Source organism: Dama dama, chromosome 5, assembly GCF_033118175.1.
Source record: "Dama dama isolate Ldn47 chromosome 5, ASM3311817v1, whole genome shotgun sequence".
NCBI classification, from domain to species: Eukaryota; Metazoa; Chordata; class Mammalia; order Artiodactyla; family Cervidae; genus Dama; species Dama dama.
Genome location: NC_083685.1, coordinates 121,678,300 through 121,697,947, shown reverse-complemented (window position 1 = coordinate 121,697,947; position 19,648 = coordinate 121,678,300). Strand labels below are relative to the sequence as shown.

The 19,648-nt window shown below is 50.9% G+C and overlaps 2 protein-coding genes across 7 annotated transcripts in view; one reads left to right on the top strand and one right to left on the bottom strand.

The window, feature by feature from the left end:
• The window catches only part of TBC1D16 (TBC1 domain family member 16), a 90,624-nt gene that overhangs the window by 64,293 nt on the left and 6,683 nt on the right, over positions 1-19,648 (bottom strand). For 3 of the 6 annotated variants that reach the window (XM_061144612.1, XM_061144617.1, XM_061144616.1), the window contains exons 2-4: positions 13,285-13,424; positions 6,769-7,017; positions 3,903-4,500 (exon numbers count right to left, since the gene is read on the bottom strand). In XM_061144612.1, coding sequence (XP_061000595.1) covers positions 3,903-4,500; positions 6,769-6,955 — 785 coding nt within the window. In that variant the 5' untranslated portion in view covers positions 6,956-7,017; positions 13,285-13,424. The remainder of the gene's footprint in view (positions 1-3,902; positions 4,501-6,768; positions 7,018-13,284; positions 13,425-19,648) is intronic. The other 3 variants (XM_061144615.1, XM_061144613.1, XM_061144614.1) reach the window with 3 other exon arrangements.
• On the top strand, positions 12,623-13,163 carry LOC133057731 (EKC/KEOPS complex subunit TPRKB-like). The gene is made up of 2 exons (XM_061144618.1): positions 12,623-12,663; positions 12,764-13,163. Exons 1-2 carry the CDS (start codon positions 12,623-12,625, stop codon positions 13,125-13,127), a joined length of 405 nt encoding a protein of 134 aa, XP_061000601.1. The 3' UTR covers positions 13,128-13,163.

The following is a 19,648-nucleotide window of genomic DNA, read 5'->3' as shown; positions in this document are numbered from 1 at the left end:
AGAAGACACCTTTTGATTTGGGGAGTGGGACCTGTGTTTTCAGCTCATAAATGTCACCATGTACTTCCCCAGGCAGGGGGGCAGTTGGGATGCCACATAGGGGTCCACATGGGGGTCCTGTTATATGACATCCTCATCCAACTAGCCCCAGAGACTGGACCAGGTACCTCTCAGGACATAAACGAATGACAGGCTGGCCACTGATCTTGTCTGGTGGTTATTCTCACCTTCATCCCAACCCAAAGCCTTGATTTCTGACACTATGGAAGGTACAGGACTGAGACAGCCACAGACCCTAACCCCTGCTTGTAGAACTCCACAGACCCTAACCCTTGTTTGTAGAACTCAGTCCTCAGTGGGAGAAGGGCCCATGATGGCAAGTCAGCCACAAAGCCTTCCTTGTCCACCCACTTCCCAACAGTCTTTGGATACTCACGTGGTCAAGAATTTCCAGCCATCACTATGCTGGGGTGGCATGGCAGGTGGCCTCATCTAGGGATGAGGCTGTGCCTGGCTAAACCCCACAGGTAGCACACAAATGGACACTGTCATTTTAACCACTCAACCCTTCCGTAAACTATTTGCCACGTCACAAAATGTTTAAGTGGCTCTCAGATGGGGGGCTGCTCCTCCCACCCTTGCCCAGCCACACGCTGTCTCCACATGTAGTTCTTCGGTTCTGCCACTAGAGGGATCCCGTGAGCCAGCCTGTCTGCTCCCCCCAGGGGACCCAATTCCCAGTTAAATGAAGAGCCTCTGCTTCTGGAGCCACTACGGGCACGTTCAAATCCTCAAAGACAAGCTCCCTGTGGGGAGTCTGGTCCAGCAGATGCTGGTGCTCCAGGACCTCACTCCAGATGCCCTCTCTACAAGGTCCATGCCTCTGTGCTCCTTGGACTGTAGCCCGTCAGGTTCCTTTGTCCATGGAATTCTCCAGGCCGGAATACTGGAGTGGGTAGCCTTTCCCTTCTCCAGGGGATTTTCCCAACCCAGGGATCGAACCCAGGTCTCCTGCAATGCAGGCGCATTCTTTACCAGCTGAGTCACAAGGGAAGCCCAAGAATACTGGGGTGGGTAGCCTATCCCTTCTCCAGCAGACCTTCCCAACCCAGGAATTGAACCGGGGTCTCCTGCATTGCAGGCAGATTCTTTACCAACTGAGCTATGAGGGATGCTCCCCACATCACAACTGTGGTTCTCAAGCCCAGCAGCACTTTGAAGACCCATGGGCAGAAAGGTCAAACTCTGCCCATGTCCAGGGACCACCCCAGTCATTCTGCTTCAATCAGTCTGGGTAGGCCTGGGAATCAGGGGCCTTCAAAGCTGCCTGGGGCATTCTCATTTTTCACTGGGCTGGGAAGCCTTGCTCTATAGCACCCAGCACTACTGACCATTTAGTCCAGATTTCCAGGCCCATCACTGGGTGGGAGCTGTAATGGGGTGGGGGGCAGGAGGGAGTGGAGACACACCAGCTTTGCTTTCAGGTCTCGAATGTGGTGGGGAGACAAAATTGCAGCTCAACTCCAGGAGCAAAGAAGCAGGAGCAGCCTGGCAGAAAATGCAGAGCCCAGGGCCCACCCAGTCCCTCTTGAAATCCATAGCTGCTTTTTTCTTTTTTTTAAACCTCCAGCGACCTGTCAAGCATGGCTGGGTCAGGAACCAGGATGCCTCCATGTAATACCTCTCACATTGCATCTCAAAAACAGCCTGTTTTCACATCAGCCCCTGACTGAAGCACATGCTCCTTGGAGGCAAGGAGGGGGACCTCACTCATGGAGATCCTGCCCCAGCCCAAAGCCTTGGCGGAACTGGACAGACTGAGCCAGAAAAGCAAGCAATATGGCATTGTTGAGGCTCCACGGCGAGGGAGGGATCTCCCTCACAACACTACAGTATTCCTTCTGAGCATGCCCTGCAGCTCTAAGCAGAAACATGAACCTTAAACTAAATTGGGTGGAACCGGGGTCTGGAAGATGTAACTTGGGTTTCCAAAGCATGACCACAAAAAGGACTCATGACAGGACAGCCAAACTCCCACACCTGACAGATGGCACCCAGCTTCAGGTTAGGAGTCTGCACGTAGTTCCCAAATCCAACAGGAGGTGAAAATTGCTGGGAGTATTGAAGTGAAGTGAAGTGGCTCAGTCGTGTCCAAATCTTTGCGACCCCATGGACTGTAGCCTGCCAGGCTCCTCTGTCCAGGGGTTTTCCAGGCAAGAATACTGGAGTGGAGTATTAGCCAGTCATAAAAATGAATGGAGTCCTGACACGCTTGGATGGACCTTGAGAACATTGTGCTCAGAAAGGAGGCAGACACGAAAGGACACAAGTTGCATGATCCCATTGATGTGAAATGTCCAGAACAGGCAATCCACAGAGACAGAAAGTGGCTGAGAAGGGCTGATGGGGAGTGACTGGCAGCATGACACCAGCAGGGGGAGCTCTGACAGAGCCCCACTGGAGGCGGGACTCAGGCAGGGCTTCAAGTTTCCTCCTGAGCCTGGTTCCCTAGTGGGGAACAGGCGCAAGGCTCAGGGAACCTCGTGGGGCCCTGGAGTCGTTGGCTGCAGCTGACCTCACCCCTACATGCACCCTTCAGTCCACGAGAAGGATGTCATCAGTTCACCCTTGGGCTTTAGTGGACCACATCTTACTGGGGAAGAAAACAGCAAAGAGTTCGTCCCAAATTCCTTCCCTCTGAAAGCAGCAAAGCGCTCCACATTCCTCCCTCCTGTTCCTTTTCTCACATCAGTTCCTGTGATCTTATTGCTCTAGGTCTGTTGTAAACCCAGCAGGGTTCAAATCTGGCTCAGCTCTTGAACTGGCTGGGTGACCTCCAGCAAGTTCCTTAACCTCTCTGAGCCTCGCTTCTCCCTTCAATACACAGAGGGTGATGTGAGCACCTACCTCACAGGGTGTGGGGTTCTTGTGAGCCTAAAAAGAATTAATCCATGGCCTACATGCCCTGCACCCAGGCAAAACTCAGACATCCACACTGATCACATGCCCAGCTCACATCATGAGCTCAGGAATTACATGCTGACTGACTAACGTCAGCACTTACTGTCATCACCATCATTAGCCTGGAAATTCATGAGAACACGGACCACAGCCAAGCATGAGAAGGGGCCGTACAAGTCCCACGCCTGCCCCGGCTGCTCTGAGTTAGCCCAAGCCTGTGGTTCATGAGCCTTGTGCGCACCCACCTCTGGGAGGCCCCGAGGCCCCCTAACAACGACGCCATGTGACACTATGATAACCCTCCCCCTTCAGGCAACATCTCACTGCTGCTCCTCCCAGCCCCTGTGTGTGTGGCAAGGAAAGTGAGCCCGCTAATGTGCCCAGGCATCTGGTCCCCCTGGGCTCTCGGCTGTACAGTAAATGCTGCCAACTTCCCCCTGGGGCTGCGTTCCAGCCTCTTACAGCTTGAGGGTGTGAGAAGTAGAAAGGCTAAGGGCCCCTCTGGCGGGCCAGCCCCGTGCCTGGCTTGGCCCCAGGCAGAGCACGGAGCCTGGCTGGGGACCAGGCCTCCCCCACAAGCCTTCTGCCGCCACCCCGGCCTCCCTGAGTTTGCCTGACGGACCATCTCAGTCCCTCCAGTGATGAGCACAGAAGGCACCAGGATGCTGAGGCCTGGCCCCGGGGGGTCTGGACTGGTGTACAGGGCTAGTCAGACTTGGCTGGGAAGGTTTAGTCCTAGGGAAGGGGAGAGAAGGGGGAGGGAACTCCCAGCCCCCCAGCCCGGGCTGCGTGTCCTTCACAACCCCCTGGGGTGGCATGAAGTGAAGGCACTCTGGTGCCCGCGCAATGGGATGCAGGCGTCCTCCGTGCTCAGTGAGCAGAGCGGGGACACAGGCCCTTGCTCTTGGCCCCAGAGACGCAGGGGGCAGTGGGGAACTCACCCGCTCTCGCTCTCCAGGAACACAGAGCTGCTGCTCTCAGCAAGGGCGGCGCTGATAGGCGAGAGGCAGAAAGGTGAAGAGAAGGCCTCTGAGTCCGAGTCGAAGGAACTGGCCCTGCTCACACCCTCGGCTGACAGCTCCAAGGAACCCTCCTCCTCGCCCACCTCGGGTCGGGGCTCCCGGCCCTCTTCCGTTCCGTCTTGCGAACTGACCGCTGACAAGATTCCTGAGTCGCTATGGGCCGGTGGCAAGGCTGGGAGGGGGCCGTCTGTCCCCAAGCCCGGGGCCAGCTTCTCCCCATCCTCGGGCGAAGGGCTGACGCACTCGGTGTCTCGGATGCTCTGGGCCACCACCAGGATGTCCTCATCTCTGGGGATCAGGGTGGACCTGGGCTCCGTGGGGGACGGCTGGTGGGGGGCCCCTGAGCTCTGGGTGCGCCGGCCCCGAGGGCGGGGTGCCTTGCGCACGGGGGAACTCTCGGGGGTGATATAGCGCAGCGCCTCCTCGTCCTGCTTCTGGATCCGGGAGTTGGGGACCCACGCGAGGATGAGGGTGGCCCCCAGCAGTTCATCCTTCTCCATGTACAAGCACAGGTAGCCTATGAGGGGTCAGGAGCACAGATGGTTAGGGAGGGCCGTGCACCAAGTGCCTCTAGCTGGTTTCTTCCCAGAACCACACCCAGGCGAGAAAACCGTGGGGCTGTGCAGCCCAGCCCTAACAAGGCACCCCAAGGGATACAGTTGAACTCAGGATGAACAAGAGTCGAGGGCATTTTCTAAGCACACACACTGAGCAGATCCGGGGGCGAGCCCTCAAGTAGCAGGATACCCTGTGCCTTCCCTCTTCCTCTTATTCAGAGCCCCACCCTGTCCACCACTCTAGGGGCCCCGGGGCTCCCCTGCCTCCATCAGCCTCCCGGTCTGGATGAGCCCAGGTGGCTGGGGAGGCGCCCAGGGACCCAGAAATGCCACCGGCTTCATCACAATCTTAGGAGGGACTCAGGCTGCAGACTTTATCACTACGTCACACAAAAGATAAATCCAAGATGAGTGGCATTTGGGCCTTTCCCTGTTGGCTGAGGCTTCTTAGCATCTCTTCTTTAAAACTGCTTGTCGGAAGGAGGGCCATCTTCAATGTCATGTCCTGGATTGCTGACAAAGAAGAGAAGAGCAGTTCTCTGAGGCCAGCGGCACATGGGTGGCCTCTTAGGGCCCCTGAATGCTCAGTTTGGGAGAAAGGTGGCCTTTCCTCATGAGACACCTGCCATTTGGGGATGTCCTAACTCTTAGGCCTATGGCACCCAGGTTCTCAGGCCTCTGGGTCTCTGAGAAGCCCCTGGGGCAGGAGCTGGGGCCCCTTTCATGCCCCAGGGCTCTGACTCAACCCAGAATCCTTAGCCCAGCTCCCACTTCCAAAACAGCAGGGAACTCAGGGGTTGTCAACCAGTTGTCCAGAAGCATAACATTCAGGTGAGGTCAAGTGTCTCCACATGGCTTTGGGTTGGGAAGGGAGCCTGAGACCTCTGGCCCCCCCTCCCTTGCCTCCCATCAGGCAAGGATGATACCAGAAGCCCTTCAAAGGCTGCAGCTTTTATTTTTGCTTTATGCCCAGAACATGCAACACCCTCAGACTCAGGCCTAGGACCTCTGCTCCTGGCTCCCTGAGTCCTTGGAATTTGGGCCCATGGTCAGGCATCCACAGGGGCAAGGCAACACTCCACTCAGCCTTCTAGAGCACAGTTCAGGGACCAGGACCCTGGAATCCCCCACCCTCACAGTTCAGAATCTGCTTCCAAGACCTGTTCAGGGCTTCCCACCTGACCTATCTGTGGGGGCTTTGGACGGGGCTGTGATGTCCCCTGGAGAAGGCTCAGGGTCCTTATAACCCAGGAAGGAGCTGGGACTGGAAGTCAGCTCTCCTGCTTTAGAACCTGGAGGGTCTGGTGACTCTAAATCTGTAGCTAACTGTCCACTGTAAAGATATGCTTATCAAGGCAGAAGGACAAGAATACTTCCGGAGAGTTAAGCTCCCTGCCCAAGAAGAGTCACAGTTAGTGACACTCCTGCAAAGAGAATCTGTGCCCACCCACTTCGTGCACAGGAGAGCTTGCTGTTTGGGGGCTCAGAATACAACTGGAGCCCTGGAAAAAACGCAGTCTCTTTCTCTGCAGCTTGGGAAAAGATAGCAAAGTCACTGTCACCACAGGAAAAGTTACCCACTCCTGGGACTCAGGAGAGCCACAGGCTGTAGTGTCTCTCGAACAGCCCAGGATAACTCCAGGCTCTGGTGCGGAGAGTCAGGAAAGGACCCTCCATCTCCATTTGTGCAGAGGCTGAGAGCTTCCTTCCCCCATTTCAAAACAGTGGATTTAAGCACAAAGGGTGCACAGGATCAATGATTTCCATGTCCTCAGCATCCCACTTCACAACCTGCTAGGTCCTCATCCCACCCTCTGGGCTGCAGGAAGGGATGAAACAACCAAGCCTGAACTGAGGGCTGTGTTCCCGCACACACTTAAGGGGGCCTGGGGGAATCCCCCCACCAGGCAGCTTCCTGAAGAAGATGATGCCCCGCTTCCCTCCCTGCAGTCGGGGGCTCCCGCCTCCCAGCAGCCCTCTCTCAGCAGCCCTGTATGCACGAATGCCCTCTTCCATTGCAAACACAGCTAATTCCCCTTCGACCGTCCTGCCTCCCCTCTGTGAGTCAAAGGTCAGTGATGTGCTTCCCAGATGGGGAAATTAGGGCAAATGGGAAAGTGACACAGAAGCTTACTAACTTCAGAGAGATCAGCCAGCTCTCCCTGGGCCTGTCACCCCAAGCCTTCTTCTCCCAGCCCGTGACCCCAGGTTCCCCGCGCTGGGCTCACCTGGGTGGTGTTCCCCCAGCCCCTGCAGCCCCTCTGGCGGGTGCACGCAGACATTGTTCTTGGAGTAGATGATCTCCCCATCCAGGACGGTGGGGGGCCCGCCGCCGCCGCCGCCACCACCCGGGGTGAGGGTCAGGAAGTCCGAGGCTTTGGAGGAGGCCCGGCGAAGGAGGCGGCCCAGAGACATTGTCGGGGCAGTGTTTCCATCCTCCGCACACTTGGGCCCAGGTGGGGCTCTTCCAGACCTGCCTAGGGGAGGAAGAGAGAGGACAGGCATGGCCCAAGGTCATCAACTTGGACAGGGCATCCCTGGGGCAGCATTGTGTCCCACACAGGTAAGCTGCAAACGGAAGCTGTGCAACCACAGAAGGGGTCCTGCTAGCACAAGGCCATACAGAGGAAATGGGTTCTCAACTGTGGCCCTACGGACACTCAGGGCTGGGCCATTCTTAGTGGTGGTGGCTGTCCTGTGCCTTGTAGGGTGTTTTACAGCATCCGTGGCCTCGACTCACCAGATTCCACTAGCACCCCTTTCCACTATGACAACCAAAAATGTCTCCAGCATTGCAAATATCCTTCGAAGGCAAAATCACCCTGTTAAGAACCAGTCTAGGGAATTCCCTGGCAGTGAAGTGGTTAGAAACGGGCACTTTCACTGCTGTAGGCCCAGGTTCAATCTCTGGTTGAAAACTAAGATCCCACAAGCCCAAAGTGTGCACCTCCTACAAAAGGACCAGTCTAGAGGAACCTGTTCCCACAGCAGTTCAGTCGCTCAGTCATGTCCAACTCTTTGCAACCCCATGGACTGCAGCACACCAGGCTTCCCTGTCCATCACCAACTCCCGGAGCATGCTCAAACTCATATTCCTTGAGTTGGTGATGCCATTCGACCATCTCATCCTCTGTCATCCCCTTCTCCTCCTGCCTTCAATTTTTCCCAGCATCAGGGTCTTTTCTAATGAGTCAGTTCTTCACATCAGGCAGCCAAAGTATTGGAGTTTCAGCTTCAGCATTAGCCCTTCCAATGAATATTCAGGACTGATTTCCTTTAGGATTGACTGGTTTGATATCCTTGCTGTCCAAGGGACCCTCAAGAGTCTTCTCCAACACCACAGTTCAAGCAAGGATACTGGAGTGGGTTGCCAGGCCCTCCTCCAGGAGATCTTCCCAACCCAGGGGTCAAACCCAGGTCTCCTGCATTGCAGGTGGATTCTTTACCATCTGAGCCACCAGGGAAACCTCCAGGCTTTCTCTTTGCTTAGGGTTCACCACTGTGTCCCTTCCTTCCTAAGGTTCTCAGCCCTCTGCTTCCCAGGGAATGTCCTGGTTCTCTGTCTTCCTTCCCACCCCTCCAGGTCTTCTCCATCCTCACCTGACCCATGTGTCATCATCCCAAAGCCCAGCCTCTTGTCCTAACACATGCTGGCCACCTCTGCTGGGAAGGAGTCACAAGGGATAGGTGAAGGACTTGAATTAACACCCAACTCATTCTTTAAAAAAAATAAACTAGGAATCAAACGATCAACTTGAGAATATATACAGAACTCCTACTCCTAAAGACTCCCTGCAAAAAGGAGCAATATCCCAACAGAAAAAACAGGCGATTCACAGAAGAGGAAACGGAAGGACTGAGAACATGAAATGAAAACCCAACACCTGATACACTGGCAAAAAGCAATGTTAATTCCAGCAAAAATGAAACAGAAGCCCAGGCAGCAGCTATGTGGACCAACCAAATGTTCCTGTCCATGGGGCCCATGAGGGCTGCCTACCAAGCTGGGAGTGCCTACCATGGGCATGATGTCGCCTGTATAAATGAACAGATGTGTGGAAAGCTGGTTCCTGGTCAGAGATCATAGATGTCTGAGACCCAGGCCACTCTGGGCAGGGTGCAGGCCAGCCTTGAAGGGCGAGGTGGCTGGAATGGGAATGTCGCAGATGGGGTGAAATTCCAATTCTCAGAGAAAGAAACAGAAACGACTTGAAGCCAATATGATAAAGTCATTGACTGGGAATAGATAAACAAAACAGAGTCTGTCCATATGATGGGGTATTACTGAGCCTTCAGGAGAGAAATTCTGACACCTGCTACAATGTAGATGGAACCTGAGGACATACTCAGTGAAACCAGCCAGTCACAGAAGGACAAATATTGCATTGACATTAGGTACCTGGGACAGTCAAACTCATACAGACAGAGAATAGAAGGGTGGGTGCCCAGGGCTGGGTGAGGGCTGGGGAGTTAGTGTTTAATGGGGAGAGTTACTGTTTGGGAAGATGAAGAAGCTATGGAAATGGATGCTGGTAATGGCTGCACAACATGGACCCAAATGTCCCTAGTGCCGCTGAACTATCACTTGAAAATGGTTAAGACCACAGAGTCCTAACCACCAGGGAATTCCCTATGTCATGTATATTTTACCATAATAAAAATTTTTTTAATTGTCAGCTGGAGGAGGTTCTCAGGGTAAATTATATTGTTCTTCGTACTTTCTGCATTTTGTACACTTACCCCTAAATCCAGGGCTGATTTAGGATGTTCCCTAAATGGAGTTCTCTTTGTGTCCAGTGCTTGGACATTTTCTTGGGGCAGAGGGAAGGGACTAGGGGGCCATCTGGCTCAGCAGGGAAGGGGTGGTCTCGGCGCTAATTTCCTTCAATGTCTTGGGACCGGGTGGCTGAAGGCTGGATCCTCAGCCCCTTATGCCTCTCTGGTTGCCCCTCTGAGCCCCCTTGCTCCGATCTCTCCTCTACCTGCATATTTCCAGTCGTGTCCGGGGCTACTAACTCTCCCAAACACAGTTCCATGGGGGGCCCCCGGAGCCACCTTTCCCATCCCTGCACCTTTACCTAGAGAAATCCACCACTCTCTTCTCTGTCATTGCTGAGGTTCCTAAGGGCAGGATGACTTTGACAATCACCAGCCCTGGGGACCCAGGACCAGCTGGGGTCCTTGCCTTCTCATCCCTGAGCCACAGAAGCCCCTCCATCTCGGCCATGTCCAGGGTCCCAAATCCACCCCTTCTTGGGCACCCATCAAGCCTGAGACCCCACTTTCAATGTGGGTTACAGAATTAAGTTGACCCCTCAGCCCCAGCGATGGTAAGCAGGCTCTGTAAAGGACCAGACAGGAAATATTTTTGGCTCTGTGGGCCCAAAGGTCACTGTGGAGACTACTCAACTCTTCCCTGTCGTGCGAAAGTAGGCAGTACTCAGGCAGGTGTGACTGTTCCCACCGGACTGTTTGCTTACCTGGTGGCTCAGATGGTAAGGAGTCTGCCTGCAATACAGGAGACCCAGGTTCAATTCCTGGGTTTGGAAGATTTCCTGGAGAAGGGAATGGCTACCCACTCAAATATTCTTGCCTGGAGAATTCCATGGACAGAAAAGCCTGGTGGGCTACAGTCCATGGGGTCACAAAGAGTCAGACATGACTGAGAGACTAACACTTGCACTTCACTCATGCCAGTTCCATATAATTCCGATGTCACACAGGAAAACCCTTCAATTTTTTCCAATCATTTAAAATGTCATAACCAAGCTTCCCTGGTGGCTCAGTGATAAAGAGTCTGCCTGCCAATGCAGGAGACATGGGTTCCATCCCTGATCTGGGAAAATGCCACAGAGCAACTAAGCCTGTGTGCCACAACTACTGAGCCTGTGCTCTGGAGCCTGGGAGCCACAATTACTGAGCCCACAGGCTGCAACTACTGGAGCCCGAGCACCCTAGAGCCCGTGTCCCACAGCAAAAGAAGCCACTACAACGAGAAGCCCACGCACCACAACTAGAGAGCAGACCCCGCTCACTGCAGCTAGAGAAATGCCCTTGCAGCAACAAAGACCCAGCAGAGCCAAAAATAAAATCAATAAATAAAATTATGAAAAACAAATGTCAGAACCAGCCTTAGCCTGTGCACTGTACAAAAGAGGCAGAAGGCAGGATTTGGTTCATGCGCTACACGTGGCCAACCCCTGGCTCAGACCACTTTCTGGGGACTCAGGGCAGGGCTGTTCCTCGCTACCCAAATCCCCTCCAGGCTGACTTTTGGGGAAGCCTTCTGGCCTCCCCAGGTCGAGGGGGCATCTCCCCCGTCTTAACCACCGAGTTCTCCTGTCTGAACACACGACATCTGACCAAGATTCGAAACTTAAATCACACTGGAACCTACACATCAGAATATGTGTGTTCTTTCCAATTAATCACCTGATAAAGCTATATTCCAATTCTAATGATGACTTCATTTCATTCATCTGGAATATTTTTAGAATTCAAGAATCACTCCAGAATTACAAAATCAGTTAATGAGCCATATAAGAAAATGAATTCCCCTCTCCAGATCAGCACTGCCCAGGAGACATACAATGTGAGGCCTCATATGCAATTTTAAATTTCCAAGTAGCTGTACTTTTAAAAAGTAAAAAGAAAGAAATGAGGGAAATTCATTTTAACAATACGTTTTTAGTTAAGCCACTATATCCCCAATAGTATTACTTTATCATGTAATCAATATGAAAAAATTACTGATGAGCTATTTTACATTCTTTACATCTCCAGAGTCCGGTTTATATTTTGAACATAAGCACACCTTAGTTCAGATCAGCCGTGGTCCAGGTGCTTAGTGGCCTCCTGGGGCCCGTGGCCTCCAGGTGGGCCAGACTAGGGCAGGGCTGGGGCCCACCTCCATCTGAGCCTCAAATGGTATTACTAATACTTAGTTTAATTGCACTAACTGCCAGAATGAGCTGCAAACAACACTCATATGATTCTAAAAACCACACCATCTTTAAGTGAAGATGGTTTGCCACTGTTGAGGGTAATCAAAAGAATCTGCTGAAAGCTCTGAAGGGGATTCCAAAATACAAGTGTTCACAATATAGCATTTTCCCCACATCGGCTGTGGAATCCCACTGCAGCCCTGGAAAGCAAGTCCTAGCAGCACAGTTTTGCAAATGAGAAAACAGGTACTGCACACCCCAAGTCCGCACACCCCAGTGAGTGGACACACCTGGACGTGAGAACTTTGTCCTCCGTGCTTGGAGTTCTGGCTCCTAGGCGCCCCCACCCAACCTGGGTAAGCAAGGACAATCCCCCAGCTCCACCCCCAAGGCTGTTCAAGGGTGGGAGATAATCTGCTTCTTGGTAGATTCCACACGTCTGTTAAACATTAGCCACGAATATTTACTCTCTTCAGACAATGTTCACTTATTTTTTTCAATGTATTTGTTTCTTCATGAACCTATCTCGCCTCAATTAAAACTGGTTCCGAATCTCCGCTCTCTTTCAAACTAGAAGTGGAGACTCCTTGACCTATTTTTTTAAAGCTTTTTCTTTTTTTAATTATGAAACGTGTTTAGAGAAGTGTCAATATAAAGAACACATGTCCCTGAACTCACACAACCCAAAAATATCTGTGTATTTTCTACTATCTTCTGTGTCTATCTTAACAAAACAAAACCACCTACTGGAATTATATCATATCTTACTTTCTGTTATAATGTATTTTTCCACGTGTTATAAGCCAAAATGTGTCCCCTCAAAATTCACGTTAAATTCTCACCCCCATACTTCATGTGTGTGTGTGCACGCCAGTTGCTTAGTCGTATCCAACTCTGCACCCCCAGGAACTGTAGCCCGCCAGGCTCCTCTGTCTGTGGAATTCTACAGGCAAGAATACTGGCGTGCAATGCCATTCCCTTCTCCAGACCCCTGGGATCAAACCCAGGTCTCCTGCATTGCAGGCAGATTCTTTACCATTTGAGCCACAAAGGAAGCCCCTACACTTCATAATTCAACATTATTTGAAAGTAGCTTCTAGGGACGGGGACGCGATGTAGCATCCTGCTTATCTATGAAATGCAGTTAACACATCAGCTGGACCTATTCCCTGAATACAGGGTGACCCTTCTGTTATTTAAAGATGTAAAAAAATGCTGCGGGCTTGAGAAAAAAGGCCATGGAAGGTGCCATTGATGGCTCATTAATAAACCCTACAGTGATTGTTAATCCATTTCAGATAATTGTGGCCACAAACAAAGCAGTTCACCTCTACAAACTGGGGAAAATGAAGACAAGAACTCTATCTACTGAAGTTATTTTCAATCTTTCCCCAAATAACAATTGTATCTCAGCAAATGATACTTCAGTTTTGATTGCTTATATTGAAGAGGGTAAAAAACAAATAAGTCAAGAATACCTAATATCTCAGGTAGAAGGTCATCAGTTTCCTCTGAAAAATCTCCCCGAAATAACAAATATTACAGAAGTCAAAAAGGTATATAAACTATCTTCACAAGAAGAAAGTATTAGAACATTATTGGATGGTATGATTTGTAGAATGTCAACAAAAGATGTTTTGTGAAATGACAGAAATATTAAAAAATTTTCAGCTTTAAAAAAAAAAAAGAAAGTAGCTTCTATATAGAGATAATCAAGTCAGAATTAGGTTATTAGGGTAGGCCTTAATCCAGTGATTGGTGTCCTTTATTTTATTATTATTTTGAAAAATATTTATTTACTTGGCTGCACCAGGTCTTAGTTGTCACATGCAAGGTCTTCAGTTGCAGCACGTGGGATCTAGTTCCTTGATCAGAGGTCAAATCCAGGCCCCCTGCATTGGGATCTTGAAGTCTTCACCATTGGTTGACCAGGGAAGTCCCTGGTGTCATTTAAAAAAAGAAAATTTGGAGATAGTTACAGGTATACAAGGAGAATGTAGTGTGAACATGAAGACAATTCTCTACAAGCCAAGGAGAGAGACCTCAAAAGGAACCAACCCTTCAAAATCTCAGGTTTCCTGACTCTAAAACTGTAAGAAAATTGATTTCTGTTGCTTAAGACACCCAGTTTGTGGTACTTTTTATGGCAGTCACAGAAAACTAATACACCACATTATTAATTAATTAAAAAATCCAAAATGTCAACCCTCCATCTTAACATCTATAAATATATTACAAGAATGCACCATTCTTGAACTACCCACCATCACTAGATATTTGTTTTCCAAATAGTGGCTACCTAAATAATAAACTTCACATTTTTATGCAGAAATCTTCATCTGTATCCTGTTTTCCTAGGTTAATTTCTGGAATTCCTATTTCCTTGGGAGGCCAAACTGATATAATGTCCAGTGGATTTCTAAAAATCCACTGATTTCTAAAAATCAGAGTTTTAAGAGATTTGACTTTTTGCCAATTTGGTCATTGCAAAATGGTTTTCTGATAATCTGTTTGCTTGAGTGGGTTGCCTTATTTGTATTAAACATTTGTGTTCTTCCTGTGAATTGTCTGTTGGTGTACTTTGCTAATATTTCTGCTGGGGTGTCAGAATCCTTATTAATAGGAAAGAAATCTTTATATAGCAAAGATCTTAATCTGAATCTTTTGCTGTTTGTATATTTTCCCTAGTTTGCCTTTAAATCGCATTCAGTTCAGTTCAGTTGCTCAGTCATGTCTGACTCTTTGCGACCCCATGAACCACAGCACGCCAGGCCTCTCTGTCCATCATCAACTCCCAGAGTCCACCCAAACCCATGTCCATTGAGTCGGTGATGCCATTCAACCATCTTGTCCTCTGTCGTCCCCTTCTCCTCCCGCCCTCAATCTTTCCCAGCATCAGAGTCTTTTCAAATGAGTCAGCTCTTCGCATCAGGTGGCCAAAGTATTGGTGTTTCAGCTTCAACATCAGAAATACAGACGTTTTAAACGTCTAGGCAAACTGATGGTAACTTTCCCTTAGTGATTTCTTTTTTATCAATTTTACACTTTATATCATTCTTCCCAAGCCAAAAATCCATTAATGTTGGCTTATATTTTCATCTAATTTTCTTATGGTTCCATTTTCAATGAACTACTTCTGATATTTCAAAAAGTCTAATTCAAAGTATACATTTACCTGAAAAAGCCACGCATTCACCAACTCATTGAATGAGTGTTTATATTGTTTTTATCACTATTTCCCTTTATTTTTTTTTTTTGTATACTATTGTTTGATTTTAAGAAATAGGGAGATCAATTACAGCTTAATAAAACTCAGATACTTGTCATACACAATCTTATGAGAAATGTTTAAAAATGGGGGGAAGGGGGGATATGGGGGAAGGGGAGGGTCATGTTAACTTCTTTCCCCAGCAACCACCCCCACTCCACTGCAGCACCACTGTTACAGTAAATTTCAGAAACTTGATGGCCTGCCTTTCACACCAACCATCATGGAAGCCCCTCTCCTCCGTGGGGACTGGCAGCCCCCCGGGTGTACAGTAAACCAGGCTCTGCTCATAGGCAACTGACATGGTGACTGCACCCAGCCAGTGCAGTCCTTCTCAGGATCTGCCAGCCACAGCTTCCTCATTTGGGCCAAAGCAAGGAGTCCAGAGCAAGCTCTCCAAACACGCCCTCCCTGCCCACATCCCCACCCCCTGCAGTCCTTTCCCCTGGAATCCCCCTTACTGCCTTATTTTGCTTCTGTGGAAAGAGACTGCTTGTTGCTATTTAGAAGGCAAGGCCCATGTGTCCAGAATGCCTCACACCCAGCGGGGCCTGCCAGGGGCCCCTCACCTGCGCCCAGGCCGAGTGACAATCGCCTATGACATAGGGCCCCCAGCTCCACAGTCACAGCTTGTGTCTGGTGGCCGACCACCATGGGGAAGCCAGGCAACACACGTCTGCAGAGGTTGGGTTCCTTGCTTGGTGTGAATTTCTATTCTGCTCCCACCATCTGAGTTGGCAGCATCCTAATTTGGCAGTTCTATCCGAGGCTTCCAGCTGGTGAACATAAATCTGAGTTTACCCCTACCCTGTCGGAAGAGAGGGAAGGAAAAGAATCCCAGAGAGCACAGTTGCTGAAAGGCCTCCACCTCCCAGATGAGAATGGAGGCCCTCCCCACCCAAAGCTCAGGACAGCGCCCTTGGGGTGCAGTTGCCCCAAATCGAGCGGAGCCACTAAAAGCAGGGCTCGGCCAGAACAGCACTGATGTCCAGAGGCTCTAAGGTGACCTGATGCAGTGCTTCTCCAAACCAGGGGGCTTTAAGAAACTCGGAGGGCAAATCCCTACACTCTGACCCCGTGGGTCTGGGGGAGGGGGCGCCCAGGTGCCACCATCACCATGTGAGACTGGGAACCATTCACTCACTGCTCCCCTGAACCCCCAAGGAAGGCAGAGAATCAGGCTCTGACAGGAGGCAGACCAGCCCCTCTGCCGCTCAGGCTGTGCTGTTATCAGCACAAATTAATGACACGTCCGTGGCTGCCCGGAGCCTTCCCCCACCGCCTCCTCTGGTCTGTCACCAGTTGGATGTTGAGTGTTGGGTGGATCCAAGACTGCAGAAGGCCTCTCCCCCGCCTGCAGCCCAGCACCTGTCACTGGGTTAGTAAACATGGCTTGGGCCCATGTGTCACCCAGACTAGAGGAACGTGCAGCTCTGTGTCCAGGGATGCGAACTGGAAGGAGCTGGCCTGGAGAATGGCCTTCAGAGACCTCCTGCGAGGAGGCTCCTGGGCTTCAGTGCCCACTGCTCTGGCAACGAGACCTGATGAACAGTGGGCTGGCTGGGAGCAGCTCCTGGTGTCCCCGCCTGTCCCTCGGGGGTGTCCCTATGAACCCAGGATGGTGGAAAGGTTTATGGTCAGAGTCATGTGGCTCCTGCTTCCCAGATAAGCCACACATGTGCACAGCAGCATCCAGCTCCCTTAGGGTCCTTAGATCCACCCGACCAGACCCCTGGGAAGCAGCGGGCCCTTCTGTACTAGTGTTAAGTGGGCCCTTCTGTACCGCCTAGATTTCTAAGGTCGGGCCGTCGTGGCCCTTCAGCGCTCACTGCCGGAATCATTTCCTCTGTGTTGACCATTGAAGGGGAAGCTGTGTCCGGAGTGGAGCACAGGCCTGGGCTTCCGACAGGCTTGGTGGGGAGTTAGAAAGCCAGAGGCTGGGGGAGCACTGGGAAGAGGGTTCGGTGGCAGGGTGGGGACGAGGAGGGCCTGCCCCAGCACCTGCTCCCCTCCTTTCCCTGACCAGCTGTCTCCCGGTGGAGCCTATATCACATCCCTCTCCCAGCCCCTTTGCTCACAGGCTCTCAGGCTTCAGCGATTGGCCTTAGAGAGGAAAGGTCTTGGCCTTGGGGCCAATCCCACCTTCAGGCCACACCTACAGCTCCCATGGGCACCCTCTGAACACTTGTCATCCTCTCCTGACCCTGAGGCTATGTCCTAACTGGGAGCCCCCAGAGGGTTCAACAGGCTGGGGGCAGGGCAGGGGTTGGGGCCAAGCCGGGACAGGGGGGCAGCCTGGGAGGGGCCCCCTGTCTCCTCCAGGGTACATGACTGCTCCACAGCAGGGTCCACATCACAGCCAACAGGAGGGGCAGCTGGAACTTTTCTGGGGTGCACTACACAAGGGTCATGGCTCTGAAGGAGAGAGTGGAGGCGATCCTTCAAAGACATCAGGGCTGGAGCTCAGGCCAAGAAGAGGGTCACGGCCAGGCCAGAGCGGGGCTGATGCCTCCAAGGGACCCATAAAACGGAGGAGACTGATAGGGAGGGACACAGAGCTATTTAAGGGCCTGACCCCTGCACCGCAGGCTGGGATGACAGGGGCTGTTTGGAAGGAGCCATTGAGGGGAGCAGGAGCAGGTATGCAGGAAAGCTCGCCAGAGGAGTGGCCCGGGTGGAGGGGAGGGCAGAGTCCTGGGGATGGATGGGGGTGACGGCCGCACAAGGATGAGGATGTGTTTAAAGCTGTAGAACTATGTGCTTCAAAGTGTTCAGTATTCAAAATCTGCTGTGTGTACTTTATCACAATGAAAAAATAGTAATATTAGTGGAACCTGGAGAGGGTGCACGGATTCTCCGTACCACCCTAAAAAAAATAACATATATTAATTTTTAAAAAAGACATCTGGGACCAGGAAGCTTGCAGCCAAAGAGACCAGGCTGAAGTGGAATGGCGTGGATGGAGGCAAAGAAAAGGACAGAGAGCTTGAGGCCAGTGACAAAGGGAGCTCAGGTCCCTGCATTGCGGGCAGGCTGCCAGGAGCAATGCCAGGGCCTGGCAAAGACCAAGCAACCCGATGACAGATCTTCCAATGTCCCTGAATCCACAAGATGTATGACCTTGAACAGTTCTTGAGCAGATGTGCAGAGCAGTTTACACCTGGGATCTTTGGGACCTAGAGTCCTGCAGGGAACAAAGATTCCCACCCCACTGGGAAACCAGAAAACTGTGCTCTGGAAAGGTTGCCAGTTACAGAACCTGGAACAAGCAGAACACCCAGGTCCCCTTCACAGATCTGGGGTCTTTCTATGGGCCAGACTGATTCTCCTCCTTATCCGGATAGAGGTGGGGACCTGGAGAGGGTGTACAGAGAGGACCTGTACAAGGGGACCCTCTCATACAATTTAAAAACGCCACCAGCAGGATCCTGAGACACACAAAACCAGTGATGCCCATAGTCAGAAACAGCTATCTGACTTTTTGCATCTCTACTAAGGATTGTTAATTGAAATAAAAAAGCAGCTTGAGATGCTCAAAGCACTTTGACCAATACTGCAAATCCTCTCCCCAAACCCTGAGAGATGAAGGGTGGATAGAGAAACAGCTCCAGGTAGAACCGTGATAACGATTTAAAAAAAACAAAACAAAACAAAATCTCATTCTCCTTGAATGCATTCATTTAATATTTTTACTTTTAAAATGGTTATGTTCTTATCAGTTTTCTTGATCTTAGATTATAAGCTCCTGAGTCCATGACATCTCTGAGAAGTTCCTTTTATGAAGGGCCATCTTCAGTAGAGTTCCAAATGCCATGTTTTTGTTGATGGAAAGGAGAGCGATGCCAACCTGGCAGTTGGCACAAGGAATACAGAAATGGAGTCAGGCCAAGATCTGGAATGTGCATTAGCTTCAGTGTGCAAAAAAAAAAAAAAAAAAGGCTATGATTTTAAAAGATATAAAATAAAAATGCCAGTGCTGGCTTTTAACTATCTCTGATCAATGTATGAATACACGTTGAATTTTGTGCTGCTCTGAGCCATCAGAAACCACTGGGTAGGACCACATTTTTTACAAAATAGGCTATTGTATAATTTGAAAGGAAAGAGCAACTTGGCCTCTCCTCAGAAAACACACACACACACACACACACACACACTTATCAAACAAAAGACTCTGCAGAAACTCCTCGACTAGGGAGTCATTCTCTCCTATTAACCTGCAACTCTTTAAGAATTAGAACATCTTTGAGAACTGTTCTTGGTCCTCTGTGACTTGCAGGAATAAGTCACACTGGTGATGAAGGTAACTCAAGTTTGCTTCCAGGAGGAGAGAGGTTTTGAGGTGGCTGGAGAGTGGAGAGAGGGTACCTATAGAAGAAAGATGTCAGAAACTGCAGCAGCCCCAAGAGAAGCAGGGTGGGGCCTGGGAAGGATAGCAGATTTCTTCTCTCCCAGTCCTGTTCAGAACTGGCCCCGCCACGCTGGGTTGTAGCCAGTGGGCAGCAGCAGGCCTGCTGTTAACCACACATGTTCCCACCTCCCTCCCCAGGAACCACGTGGCCACTGACACTTGGCCCAGAGGAACCGAGGCTTTTGTAACTCCACGTGGCACTGGTGGGGTGGGGCTCTCCTCTAGTTAATATTTACAGGGTAAAGTTAAGAATCTATTACCTTCCCTGGTGGCCCAGTGGTTAAGAATCTGCCTGCCAATGCAGGGGACATGGGTTTGATCCCTGGTCTGGGAAAATCCCACATGACCCAGAGCAACTAAGCCCATGAACCACAACTACTGAAGCCCGTGTGCCTAGAGCCCGTGCTCTGCAATAAAAGAAGTCGTTGCAATGAGAAACCCGTGCATCGCAACAAAGAGTAGCCCCCACTCGCCACAACTAGAGA